The sequence below is a fragment of the Cetorhinus maximus genome, chromosome 12, assembly GCF_964194155.1.
Source record: "Cetorhinus maximus chromosome 12, sCetMax3.hap1.1, whole genome shotgun sequence".
In the NCBI taxonomy this organism is placed as follows: Eukaryota; Metazoa; Chordata; class Chondrichthyes; order Lamniformes; family Cetorhinidae; genus Cetorhinus; species Cetorhinus maximus.
The window spans coordinates 121225334-121239818 of NC_135890.1; the positions used below are offsets into that span (position 1 = coordinate 121225334).

At 42.6% G+C, this 14485-nt stretch overlaps 1 protein-coding gene across 12 annotated transcripts in view; it reads right to left on the reverse strand.

The window, feature by feature from the left end:
* ep400 (E1A binding protein p400) overlaps positions 1–14485 on the reverse strand; it is a 142890-nt gene that overhangs the window by 2926 nt on the left and 125479 nt on the right. For 10 of the 12 annotated variants that reach the window (XM_078554545.1, XM_078554541.1, XM_078554542.1 and 7 more), the window contains 6 exons: positions 13634–13782; positions 12444–12563; positions 10826–11021; positions 9445–9608; positions 8113–8268; positions 6758–6835 (listed from right to left, as the gene is read on the reverse strand). In XM_078554545.1, coding sequence (XP_078410671.1) covers positions 6758–6835; positions 8113–8268; positions 9445–9608; positions 10826–11021; positions 12444–12563; positions 13634–13782 — 863 coding nt within the window. The remainder of the gene's footprint in view (positions 1–6757; positions 6836–8112; positions 8269–9444; positions 9609–10825; positions 11022–12443; positions 12564–13633; positions 13783–14485) is intronic. The other 2 variants (XM_078554540.1, XM_078554539.1) reach the window with 1 other exon arrangement.

A 14485-nucleotide genomic window follows, 5' to 3' on the forward strand; every position in this document is an offset into this window, starting at 1 on the left:
TCTAAACTCCAATGGAAACAAGCCCAGTCTGTCCAGCCTATCCTCACAAGACAACCAAATTGGTTATACGAAATTGGCTATGTGACAGGGAACAAAGTGCAGTGGCTAATGGATGTTTTTCAGACTGGAGGAAGGTTTGCAGTGGACCTCTGTAAGGGTCAGTGTTGGGATCCTTACTCTTCCTGACATATATTAATGACCTTGACCTTGGTGTACAAGCCATAATTTCAAAATTTGCAGATATGAAGTGAACTTGGAAGCATTGTAAACTGAGAGCAGGATAGTGTAGAACTTCAAAAGAATATAGACCAGTTAGGGGAATGGGCGGACAGGTGTCAGAAGATGATCAATGTGGAGAAATGCAACACGGTTCACCTCGGTAGGGATAACGTGAAGAGACAATATAAAATAGAGGATATACTTTAAAGGGGATGCAGGAGCAGAGGGACCTGGGTGTATATGTGCATAAGTCACTGAAGGTGGCAGGGCAGGTTGAGGGAGCAGTTAAAAAGGCACAGAGCATCCTGGGCTTTACCAATAGGGGCATAAATTACAAGAGCAAGGAGGTTAATGTTGAACTTGTGTAAAACACTAGTTCTGCCTCAGTTGAAGTATCGCATTCAATTCTGGGCATCACATGTTAGGAATGATGTGAGGGCATTAGAGTTCAGAAAAGATTTGCGAGAATGGTTCCAGGGATGAGGAACTTCAGTTATGAAGATAGATTGGAGAAGTTGGGACTGTTTTACTTTGAGAAAAAAAGGCCAAGGTGGGATTTAATAGAGGTGGTCAAAATCACGAAGGGTCCGGACAGAGTAGATAGGGAGCAACTGTTCCCATTCGTGAAAGGATCAAGAACGAGAGATTTCTAGTAACTGGCAAAAGAAGCAATGACATGAGGAACATTTTTTTTCGTGCAGTGAGTGGTGAGGGTCTGGAATGCACTGCCTGAGTGTGGTGGAGACAGGCTCAACTGCAGCATTCAAAAGGGAATTAAGACTGTTATCTGAAAAAGAATGCGCAGGGTTGTAAGGAGAAGGTGGGGGAATGGTACTAGGTGAGGTGCGCATTCAGAGAACCAGTGGTGAGACAATGGGCCGAATGGCCTCCTTCTGTGCTGTGCTGTAACAATTCTGTGATTCCGTAATTTTAGCGATCTCTAAATACTACTGCACAACAGGCTTATGTGGAAAATAAATAACAGTATGGACTAACTGGGTGAAATGGCCTGTGTCTGTACTCAATACTATGTAAATTCAAGCATTTGGAAATCAATTTTAAATGCTATTCAGACTAAACAGAACAGGGGTACTGAATTAGAAGTGCTAACTGTACTAAATAGTGCTGCACAACCAGCCCCATCGGTGATTGTCTAAAGAAAGCTCATCAATCGGAAACACTAACTGTTTCTCTCTCCACAGACGCTGCCGGACGTCAGTATTTCCAGCAGTTTCCTTTTTTTTTTAAATTTCAGATTTCCAGCATTTGCTTTTCCACTGGTATTTATCTGGTTTATTCTTTATAGGTTGAGAGTTTAATCTTAGATAGCTTTGTATTCAATATCTTATCTGTACATCGGTAAATCACCAGAGAATCAGCTGGTCACAGCACACAATCTCCTAAAAGAAGCTGCTGTTCAAGATTAAAAAGACAGATTCCAATAAGTTATATTGAACGTAAATAGAACCATAGTTAGACCTCACAAGAGAGAGTGCTGTGAACAATTCTGGACTCTGTATTATAAAAAGGATACAAAGACGCTGGAGAAGGTGCAAAAAAGATTCACATGGAAGATATCCAAACTATCAGGAAAGACTGAACAGGCTGGGCTGTTTTCTCCAGGTAAGAAAAGGTTGGGGGCGTAAACTGATAGAGGTCCTTGAAACTATGAAAGGATTGGCTAGGAAAATAGTTTCACTTGTTGGGGAATCCAAAACTTTAGACCATAAATATAAAAGAGAGTCACTAATAAATCTAATAAGGAATTCAGGTGCAACTTCTTTACCCAGAGTGATGAGAATGTGAAGTTCAGTTGAGGCAAACAGCATAGACGTGTAAAAGGGGAAACTGGATAAATATGGAGGAGGAAGGAATAGAAGGATATGCTGATAGGGTGAGGAAGAGGGGTTGGAGGAGGCTTTGGGTGGAGCATAAACACTGGGCCAAATGGCCTGTTTCTGTGCTGTAGGTTCTGCAGAAATCTATGTAAAGTTGACATTCAGTCTATGCAGAGCTGTGTTGCTCACTAACTTCACACTGAGGGTCACAATGCAGAGCAAGGGGACATAGGTGAGCACCTGTAGTTCCCGTACAGCCAGTTTGATCCAACGGTAGACAGCATGGAACCCAGGCACACCCCAGCTGCAGTATTGTTGCCAATTCTAGGCACCATACTTTGGGAAGGATGTCAAGGCCTTAAGAGAGGGTGCAGAGGAGATTTATTAGAATGGTGCAAGGGTGAAAGACTTCAGGTACGCAGAAAGACCAGAGAGATTTGGGATTCTCTCTTTAAAGCAGAGAAAATTAAGAGGAGATCTGATAGAGATATAAGATCACAAAGGATTAGAATAGAGTTAATAAAGAAAGACTGTTATCAGTGGCAGAGAAGTCGATAACCAGAGAACACAGATATAAGACAACTGGCAAAAGAACCATAGGAGAGATATAAGACAACTGGCAAAAGAACCATAGGAGAGATATAAGACAACTGGCAAAAGAACCATAGGAGAGATAAGGATTTTCTTTTTTTTGCAGTGTGTTCTTGTGAACTGGAATGCACTGAAAGTGGTGAAAGCAAATTCCATAATAAGTTTCAAAATGCAATTTGCAAATAGTTGAAAAAAAATGATGGGCTATGGGGAAAGAGCAATGGAAATGGGACTAATTGGCTAGCTCTTATCAAAGAGCAGTACAGTCACAATGGGCTGAATGGTCTCCTTCTACACTGTGAGATTTTATGATTTAGGATCAAGCATATAGTCGTTTGGTAGTACAGAGCTTGAATATTGCAGAAAAAGACACATGCTATCAAAGCTTTTTGTCTTAAACCCATCTGGACAGTTCACAAGAATACCAATAGTAAAGGAAACCACAACTTATACTGCATGGGAAGAGAGAGCTGATTGGTTGGCAAGTGGGCTCTGATTGGTGGAGGCATTGTCATGGAGGATGCACCGGAGAATGGCTGTCCCCCAATCTTTTGTTTAGTTGAAAAAGGCGCAATACGTGGACATGCTCCTTCTGTCTACAATTAACAGGGCCCTATGTGTAAATATATGTAGCTTCTAGAATGCATAAATGAGCCACACTGCGAGCCCAACAGATAATCTTAGATTGGTTTTCAGTGTAATTCTTAGCACAATCAGGGTTGTTTAGCATGTGCTGTCCATTTGCGGAATTACATCTAATGTTGGACACTGTTTTACAAGCACGGGCTGGTTGGGTGCGGTCTGTACTTTGCCTGTTGCAAACAGCCGAAGGGACGTGCTGTGTGATACATTCCGCCAGTTGTTGGGATGTACAGCCTACATACCTGGCAACACAGTGGCAATGTTAGTGCTGCGATATTGCGGTAGATGACCGTAACATAAAATATACCCACTTGAAAAATGCCTGCACAGTAGAAGCAGTTTGGCAGCGTAATTAATGATGCCGCCGAACATGTAGTTGATCTAGCTGACCATGAACTCTCTGAAAGTAGGAGTTTGTTCTTGGGTATGGTTTCAATTTTGATGTGCCTTCATCCTACATCATACGAAGAAGGAGCAGGAGTGGGCTATTCAGCCCCTCGAGCATGCTCCGCCATTTAAGATCATGGCTGATCTGATAGTAGCCTCAAATCTCTACATCCCACCTACCCCTGATAACCTATCACCCCCTTGCTTATCAAGAACCTATCCACCTCTGCCTTAAAAATATTCAAAGTCTCTGCTTCCACCGCCTTTTCAGGAAGAGATTTCCAAAGACTCACGACCCTCAAGAGAAAAATTTTTTGCCTGGTCTCTGTTTTAAATGGGTGACCCCTTATTTTTAAACGGTGACCCCTAGTTCTAGATTCTCCCACAAGAGGAAACCATCCTCTTCACATCCACCCTGTCAAGTCCCCTCAGGGTCTCAAATATTTCAATCAAGTTGTCTCTTACTCTTCTAAACTCCAGTGGATACAAGACTACCATGTCCAACCTTTCCTCATAAGAAAACCCACCCATTCCAGGCATTAGTCTGGTAAACCTCTGAACTGCTTCCAACGCATTTACATCCTTCCTTAAATAAGGTGACTAATACTGTACACAGTACTCTGCATAACTGAAGCATAAGCTCCCTACTTTTGTATTCAATTCCCCTCGCAATAAATGATAACATCCTATTAGCTCTCCTAATTACTTGCTGTACCAGCATTCTAGCCTTTTGCAATTCATGCGCCAAGACACCCAGGTCCCTCTGAATCTCAGAGCTCTGCAATCTCTCACCATTTAGATAATAAGCTTCTTGTATTCTTCCTGCCAAAATGTACAATTTCACATTTTCCTACATTATGCTCTATTTGCCAGATCTTTGCCCACTCACTTACCCTATCTGTATCTTTTTGTAGCTTCCTTATGTCCTCTTCACAAATTACTTTCCTACCTGGATTTGTGTCATCACCAAATTTGGCAACCATCCCATTCCATCCCTTCATCCAAGTCATTTATATAAACTGTAAAGAGTTGAGGGTCCAGCACTGATCCCTGTGGCACACCATTCATTACATTTTGCCAACCTGAAAAAGACCCATTTATGCCCTCTCTCTGCTTCCTGTTAACCAACCAACCTTCTATCCATGCCAATACATTACCCCCTATACCATGAGCTTCTATTTTCTACAATAACCTTTGATGTGGCACTTTAGCAAATGCCTTCTGGAAATCAAATGACAAGAGGCATTTGCTGAGTTCGAACTTCTCTAGTCCCAACTATCACGCCACAAACTAGCATCCACGGAAGATGCTGAATCCTTGACTGATCTAGCACATGCTTATTGCGTGATTCCAAACGACTTAGGCGATTTCCACATGCAACTTAAATGTCTGGTGGCATTGCGAGGCCTCAAGGCTAAGGCAGACATACATAACTGTAATCAAAAAAAGAAAATGCTGGAAAAACTCAGCAGGTCTGACAGCATCTGTGGAGGGAGAAGCAGAGTTAATGTTCTGAGTCTGTATGACCCTTCTTCAGAGGGGAAGCCCTCGCAAACATTTGTCAGTTTCCATGAGAAACGCATCTTCGATTCAGACACCTAACCTCCTGCCCCTTGCAAGTTTCCGATACAAAGATGATAAGTTTACTATATTTGAATCCACCGCTGCATGTAAGAGTTTCCTTACACTCCTTAATGGGCTCCATCTTGCATTCAAATTCAACTTTGAAATGGAGCAGTCCAATGTGCTCCCTTTCCTCAATGTCCTAGTTGAGAAATCTGCCAATGGGTCCTCTAGTACTGTCTACTGCAAGCCTACTTTCACTGGTCAATATACAGGTTGGGATTCCTACAGTTCCACATGTTATAAGATTAGCCTATCGGCAATATCATAAATAGGGCCCTGAGCCATTTGTTCACCATGCAAGCTTGATGCTGAAGTCAGGCACATCAAAGCCATCCTGCAGGGTAATGGTTACCCTGGTCAGATAATTGCTCACTGTATATTGCGCAAACTCATGAATGGGCCTAAGGCTGCCACATTCGGTCCTGAAAAGTGCCCAGTATACCTCAGATTACTCTGGAAGGATAAGGTGTCTCAAAAATTTGAACAGATGAAGCTAGCCGTTTCACATTGTTACTATACAGTAGCAACACAAGTGGTGTTCTCCACCAACAGAATGCTGTGTGATGCCAGGAATGTACATCCCAACGATTGGTGGATTGTATCAAGCAGCACATCCCTTCAGCTGTTCGTAACAGGCAAAGTACAGACCATAGCCAACCAGCCCATACTTGCAAAACTCAAAACAGTGTCCAACATTAGATTTGATTCCCCAATTGGACAACACTTGCTAAGCAATCCAGATTGTGCTAAGAATTAGACCGAAAACCAATTTAAGATTGTCAGGGTCGCAGTGTGGCTCAGAAGCCACATATATTCACACAGGTGGCACTGTCCTATGCAGACAGGAGGAGCATGACCACGCATTGCACCTTTTTCAACTAAACAAAAGCTTGGGGGACAGCCATTCTCTGGTTCATTCCCCATGGCAATGTCTTGCCAATCAGAGTCGACCTGCCTGGTTTGAGTTTGAACAAAAGCTTAGCAGTTAGCTGTTCCCTGATGCATTCTCCATGGCAATGCCTCTACCAATCAGGGTCCATTTGCCAACCAATCAGCACTCTCTTCTCATGCAGTATAAGCTGTAGTTTCCTTTACTACTGATATTCTTGCAAACTATCCTGATGAGCGCAAGACAAGAAGCTTCGGCAGCAGGTCTCTTTTTCAGCAAGGATCAAGCATAGGTCTTTCCTGCTGTTCTTGACTTCCTTCCTCAACTCTTCTCAAAACAGAGGTTGCACATTCCAGGTATCAGAAGAGTAGAACGAGAGATGCGGAGAAGATAAGCAGAAACAGAAGTGCAAAGTATATACAGGCAAGAGGGAAGGCTAACGGAGGAAACAAAGGTAGATTTCTTCTTTTACATCATGGAAATGTATCACTTGGCAGAACATGTGAAACGTCCAATAGCTTCATTGTGCAGAGCATGTAGATAGGTATGAGGAGGTGAAGAGTACCTGCTGGGCCGTCGATACCATCTGCTGGATACTCCCCACAGTTGCTTGCTGTTGAACCATTTGTGGAAGTTTTGTAACCTATTGAACAACAGCAGTTTATTTTAACTTATTCACCCTTCACGGTTTCCAAGCATGCAAGATTTTAGGTACTTTAAAGAATTATTTCTTCTGCAGTCGTGGGGTTAATAGAAAGCGTAAAATTGTAAAAAGGAGACAGAAGGATGTTAACAAATTACATTTGTCCTGCCGAGGGGCGACTGCGAAAGAGGAAATGGTTATGCTGGGGAAGAATAAAGTTTTGTTGCATTGATCAAGAGTCTAACCTGGCTCCGGAAAGAAGCAGCGCGAGATGTACACCATGAATCTCAAACAGCATGAAACGAAACACCTTTGTACCGATGTAATGTTAAAGAGCTGTGTGGTATTAAATGCTGCCACTTTATTAGGTTTGATATAGGTTTGTGTATGTGAAGAACAGGGAGAAGTGCAAATTCCTGTTACAAAGCTGTCCTTTCAATCACCTGAAGAGACTGGCTAGAGCACCTAAATATTAGAGCAAATTAATGATTTTCAACTTACTAATCTATTAAAACCACTTTGTTTATTTAACAAATGTGCGATGAAGACACTTGAGGTTAAGCTGAGGATGAAGAATCCAGTTTAGATAATAACCATGTTTTCACCAAAAAGGATCAGCTTCAGGGCAGTCATTTTGACTACTGGCCTCCATTTGTAATACAAGAAAACGCATTTCATAAGTACTGATTTAATTTTGCAATACAAAGGTGAGTCCTATTAAAATGAGCAGCAAGATGTTGCCTCATTAACCAAGGTACTAGACATAGGTTACATGCACTCAGAGATTCTGAGAGTTACTTATTTGCTTCAGATTTTCAAACACATTGGCTCATAATCATCAGTTTCCTGTTAAGGCTAAAGGAACAAAGATATAACTCTCCCAAGGGACAGTGCTGCCCGCAAGACAGGTGTTTATTGCCAATCGCCAGTTGCTCGGAGAACCTTTATATTGAATGTAACAGTTTGAGTGGTTTGCTAAGCCACTTCAGGGGGCAGGTGTAAGGCTGGAGTTGCACATAGGCCCAGGCTGGAAACAGATGGCAGGTTTCCTTTCCTAAAGTGTACTGGCGAACCTGTTGGGTTTTATGTCTGCATGTAAACTTTATAGCAACCCAGTAGCTTCACAGTCATTCTTACTGATAGCATCTTTACATTTCCAGGTTATTTAAACGGCATTTAAGTTCTCAAGATGCTATGCTGGAATGTGAACTTGCATTCTTCGGACTATGGCTCAGTAAGTGTAACCAGTATACCACTGTAATACTTGTATTAATTACCTGAATTTGTGCCTGCATCTGTTGTGTTCCTGTCTGCTTTTGGGTCTGAGCACTCAAGAACTGTGGCTTCATTCCTGATTGGAGCTGGGAGGTGGTATAAGTGACTTTCTGTTGTTGTTGTTGCTGCTGCGATTGCACTGTAACCTGCTGAGTTATCTGAAACAGGATGCAAATAACAAATGAGCATAAGACTATTTTTACCCACATTGTGCACCTCGAAGCTCCAGCTACAAAGCAAGGCCAAACTTCAGCACCACCATTTTGATTGCTTAGAAGTTGGTGCTGAAGATGATACAAGTCTATGCTTCCACAAGCCCAATTCCCGCCCCATCCCACCAAAATTGAAACAGGAAGCTCAGTCTAGTGATCGCCAACCCCCTCCCCTGCCCCGCATATACTCTCATTTCCACCAAGGACAGGGTAAAGTGGATTAAAAATAGAAAACGTTGCAAACTTCAGCAGGTCAGGCAGCAGCTGTGGAGTGAAAGGCCATTAACCTGAAATGTTAACTCTGTTTCTCTCCCCACAGATACCGTCTGACCCATTATGCACTGGCCTTGAAAGTGAGTGCCAGCAGACCGGGCCTGGAGCACCGTGTCCTGGGGCTAGCCCAGGTACAGTGGATATCGTCTCAGGAACCGCTGAATAGTCATCAGGAGCGAGAGACCTCGATGATCCTCTCCTCCCCGGCTGACACAAGCTAACTCTTAGCAAAGATGAGGGATGGAATGTAGCTTCCCCCACTCAGAGACACCCTCATTGAACTATCAATTTAAATCAGCTGCTGTGCTGAGTGTGTGTGTGTGACCATAACCTTAGGGGGGCCGTTGACAAAGTCTTGCTTCTTCTCTGGTTTTCTTCAGGCCTCCCTCACTCCCTCATGTCTCAAAGTTATCCACCCATCCAATGTTTCTTTCTCCTCCTTCTCTGTCTTCACCCTCAATTTCTCCTTCAATTGTTGTCAGGTCTTCATTTCCAATGTCTGTACTTGACTATCTTTCTCTCTAACTGGACCTGGCAACCCTTTTAATTCCCGAGCTTCTATTCTTGATCTGACCCACCCGTTTGTCTTTCTGTCCATCCAGCTGATGGTGAGCACCCTCCTCCAAATCCACATTTCAAAACCTGTTCTCCTCCTCCTCTCAGCTCACCGTCAGACACGCAAGCCGGAAAAATCACCGGCACTGTTTGCTGATGGTGCCGGGGTGAGGGCAGCGAAAAGGTAAATTACCAATAGCTATAAGAGTTTTTTTTTAATCTTTCCCCCCTTCGCCCAGCCCCGGTGCCAGTCTAAGAACATCTAGTAAAGGTATTAAAGAGTAGAACACATACCTTCTGCTGGGCAGTGATTGCTGCAGCCTGCACAGCGGCTTGCCCCTGTGCCACCTGGGACTGGCCAGCCTTCTGCTGCTGCTGCTGCTTGAGTTTCAGAAGCTGCTGGACTTGCATTTGTGAAAAATGTGGTGGTATGGCAGTCTTTACCACTGTCTGCCCTCCTGCAGAGAGTCAACACAATAGATTGAAGTCAGGGAACATTTTCAAATCTGAAATAGCACCATCAGAAAATCATTTAACTTTATTAATTTCCATAACAAATAGGCCATCACTTCCATCAACTCAATTTCTCTCTCAGCCTTTTACAAAGGATATGACCTACAATAAGGTAACAGGTGTGTGACTGGAAGTCAGTGCTGGGATTACACCGGGAGTGGTGAAAGTAAAGGAAGAAAGGGAAGAGCGTGTTTGAAAACACGAGGATTTGAAGTTTATGGGTTCCAGAAAAGTATGTTGGGAGTCGGGGGATGGAGCGTAACAGTGATTTCATGCTGGCAGGGATCTGTGGCACAGAGAAGGGCTTGAGAGCACCAATAGAGCGAGGGGGAGAGAAAGGGCTTAAGGTTTTGCAGCAATGAAAGAGGGGAGACAGGGGATTGCATTATTTGGAAAGTTGGGGATGGGCACCGCTGACCCATGCGGAAGCACCAAAATTGAACACTACAGAAGCAAAGCACAACCCTCAGACTCAAAGTGCTCTCCGTATTTAAGTATGGTTTTGAAACCTTTCACTTCAGGTGCTCACAGTCAGCCATGATTCTCTTCAGCGAATACAGCCACAGGAAGCCTGTCATGAGACAGGAGTTTAAGACTTCCCCGTATCCTCTTTAAAAGTTTTGTAGATATTTGGGGAAGAGGTGCTTCTACATTGAATATATCTCTCCATAGTCAACAACCCCTTTAAATCCCATGGAAGCACAGTCACTTACCAAGTTATATTTGCTTCCAAATGTGGTTGTTGCTTTGGTATAGGATCCCAGAATGCTCTAGCACAGGAGGAGGCCATTCAGCCCATCATGCCTCTGCCAGCTCTTTGAAAGAGCTATCCAATTAATCCCACTCCCCTGCTCTTTCCCCATAGCCCTATAAATGTTTCCTTCAAACATTTACCAATTCTCTTTCGAATGTCACTACTGAAGCTACTTTGGTCCATTCCAGATCACAATAGCTCACTGTGTGAAAAGGAATGTTTCTTCATGTCCCCTCGGGTTCTTTTGCCAATCACCTAATGTTGCACTTTCTGGTGATCAATTCTTCTTCTAGTGGAAGCAGTTTGTCCTCACATCTGCAGTCTGTGTCGATCTAAACAACTGAAACCTATTGCTCCTGAAAGGAGTTGAAATTACTTACAATCCACAGGAATTTGCTTTTCAATTACCTGCTGATCCTTTCTGAGGCTGACCAATAGCCACACTAATTCCAGCAACAGTGACAGGAAGCGTAGTTACACCAGAGGACACAACCGCAGCAGGGACAGACACAACCGGTGGTTTGGTGAGGGTAACTTGGGCAGTCTGAGCTGGCTGCGTCTGAATCTGCCCCTGGGCTTGTAGCTGTGACGTAGAAACTCTGGCCTGGAGAAACCAATAAAATATATTCAGATGTTTTGAAAACATTTCAAGAAGAAAAAGTCACACAGTCTTCAATGACACTGAGAATCAAGGGACAGAAAATATTACATAATGTGTAGTATTCAAGTACAGTTACAATGGTTACTAACCCTGTGACAATACATCCCATACAAATCTCTTCCTGTCTAGCATTTAAAGCTCTCAAGCTGACATTCTAAGATGCTGAAACAAACACAAGTATATCATAAGTAACTTAGTACTGTAACATTTACCTGTTAATAAGCTTAGATAAATATTCAATATTAAATGCTACCCAATATAAGCACTTGCAATGTCATCAATTAATTTCCCCCCCTCTTTTCTTGTGTCTTTCATTCTATATTCTTGTCATTTTAAAATTTAAGTTTATATCCTTTCTGCCTGATCTCATCCTTTGCAATTTCTGAAGCAATAATAGTGATTTAACAGTGACATTGGGACTTAGTCTCCTGTTTAAAGCAGTAAAGTATCATAGCCTTGGCAGAGAATAAAAGAAAACAACAAGCCACTTAAATGCATTGCCCCAAAGTTTAACAAAACAGAGACAGATTCCTAGAGAGCACTGCCACAAAACAACATAAATTTAGAAATAAAAACTTGAAAGTTTAATGTTGTGAATTATATAATGTTTTTACATTCATCATGTTGGTAAAAATTGTTAAAAAATCAAGCAGCACGCTAGTGATGATCAAAAAGTGGATGAAGGGATTTTGAAAAACTACTTTTGTTAGATACAAACAAGCCGCTGCCTTTATTTGCATTCTGGTGAAATTTCCAACATTTATGTCAGAAACCTCTGAGGGCTTGGGGTTGTTGTTGTGGGGTTAGGTTGAAACCTCCACATGAACAGGAGAAGGCTAGAGGTTAAAGCAACAAACTTGCTAAATCTATTCCCAGCCTGTTACAAATGCACCTGCTTCCATTTTAACCACGACGGGATTGGGAGCATCCAAGTATTCCACACTGGTAATATCAGGGCACCTTATTTTCAGAGCTAAGCCATCAGTGGAGATGAAGCAAGATGCTGGGTGAAAGGACAGTATTTGCTGACTTCCCATTTTTCATTAATACTTTCAACCCTTTTGCCGCTCACTCTTTGGTTAAACTGCCAGCCTGAATACCAACTTGGTGCTATTTTACGAATGTGACATTTAAAATGTGATGCATGCTGGATGTACCTCTCTTCAATTGCATCTTTACGCACAAGCATACAAAATCATTTTCTTTAACTTCAGTTACAGGTAACACTGATAAAAAATGGACTTATCAGGAAGGCAGCATGGAATTCTCTGGGATACACACTGAAATGTTTTTGTATGAGCAATGAACTACAGGTCTCATGATCAAGTAGGGATCGCCAAATTTGTAATATTACAACGAACTTACAATGCGGGCGACTGGGAGGTTGGTCACAGCACCAGTCAGGACAGTGTTTCTTTGCGTCACCTGCGCCAGCTGCTGTTGCTGCTGCTGTTGCTGTTTCTGTTTCAATTTTATTAACTGTTCCTAATGGGAGGGGGGAAAAAAAAAAACTTGTATTGAATTCTACCCACTTACATAATACAATCAGCAACTTTTATTACGTCACTATAATCGCATTCTACTGAACAATGAGGAATTCAAACCCGTGGCACCCAAGAAGAGCGATACAGAAAACCCAACTCCCTTGGACATTTTCTAACTTAAACGGTTTGGTATTGAAGGCATTTCCGGTTGCCACAAGTAATTGTGACTTAAAAAGGTAAGGCGCACACAAAATTTGTCATGTGTTGGAAACAAAAATGAAAGGTTATCTAAAAAATTCTGAAATGACAGCGAGGGGGACAGAGAAAGGAGAGGGGAAGAAAGAACTTCCACAACTTCAACCTTCTAAAGCGGTTTACAGCCAATGAATTACTTAGTGAAGTGTAGTCACTGCTGTAATGAAGGAAACAGCAATGTGATCATGACCAGATCATCTGCTTTAGCGATGTTGACAGAGGGATAAATATTAACCAGGACACTGGTGAGAACTCGGCTTTTCTTTGGAATAGTACCACGGGATATTTTGCCTCCGCTTTGAGAGAGCAGATGGTTTAAGGCTTCATCCGAAAAATGGTACCTCTGAATAGCACAACACCACCTCAGTACCTACACTGGGGATGTTGGCCTGGATTTTGTGCTCAAGAACCCACAGCTGTCTGACTTAAAGCTGTGAGCCATGGCTGAATGCTTAGGTATAAATGCTCAATGTGCTCATCTGCAATTCCATCCTCTCCAATTTTAGCACAGGCATGAACCTACTTAAAATAAATAGCTTAGAGTGTCCACCAGGACAGGTTTTTGGTGACTGTGCTGAGTATTTGCACTGTGGGATTCCTCAGCAACAGCACCATTTCAAGGCCAAGGTGTAATCGCACTGGAAGTAGATATAAAAATGAAAGTGAAACATAACATCAAAGCTGTTGGTGAAAGATTTATTTTTACCGACATTTCCAAGTGTCCACTGAAGTACAACTGCAACATACTTTGGTTTGTGCCGCTATAGCCAAACACACACACACAGCCGTGTTTCAGACAGTAGTTGCAAGACTTACCGGCAGTTTCTGGACTGTCTTCAGCTGTGCTGAGGTTTGAGACTGGGGCTGGATTTGTTGGACCTGTACTGGAGCTGTCTGTGGTTGTCTGAAGAGCTGAATTTGTGCTTGGGAGATGGGTTTTCCAGTGGTCAGCTGAATACCTGTAGCTGAAGATATAAACCCGTAAATAAATGCAAACCATTGATGATGATGATGGCTACTCTGGCAGCCAGAGGATTATTTATCATCATTAGAATAATTATAAATGTGTGAAGCCAAGCGATTTTTCCAAGTGTCAGTTCTTACATGAAATTAAGTTTTAATCATCATCGCAAACATCAGGCCATATTTCTTGTTTTCAAAGGAAAGCGGAATAGTTTCTAACATATGATGTTTCTTATTAACTGAAAAGATTTAATTTACACCTTCAAGAGTTTTTAAAAATTCATTCACGGGATGTGGGCTTCGCTAGCTGGGTCAGCATATATTGCCCATCCCTAGTTGCCCTTAAGGTGTTGTTGAGCTGTCTTCTTGAACCGCTGTAGTCCTTGTGGTGTAGGTACATCCTCAGCACTGTTAGGAAGGAAATTCCAGGATTTTGACCCAGCGAAAGTGAAGGAACAGCGACATATTTCCAAGTCAGGATGGTGAGTGACTTGGAGGGGAGCTTCCAGGTGGTGATGTTCCCATCTATCTGCTGCCCTTGTCCTTCTAGGTGGTAGTAGTCATGGGTTTCGAAGGTGCTGTCTAAGGACCCTTGGCGAATTCCTGCAGTGCATCTTGTAGATGGTACACACTGTGGCTACTGTGCGTTGGTGGTGGAGGGAGTGAATGTTTGTGGATGTGGTGCCAACTAAGTGGGCTGCTTTG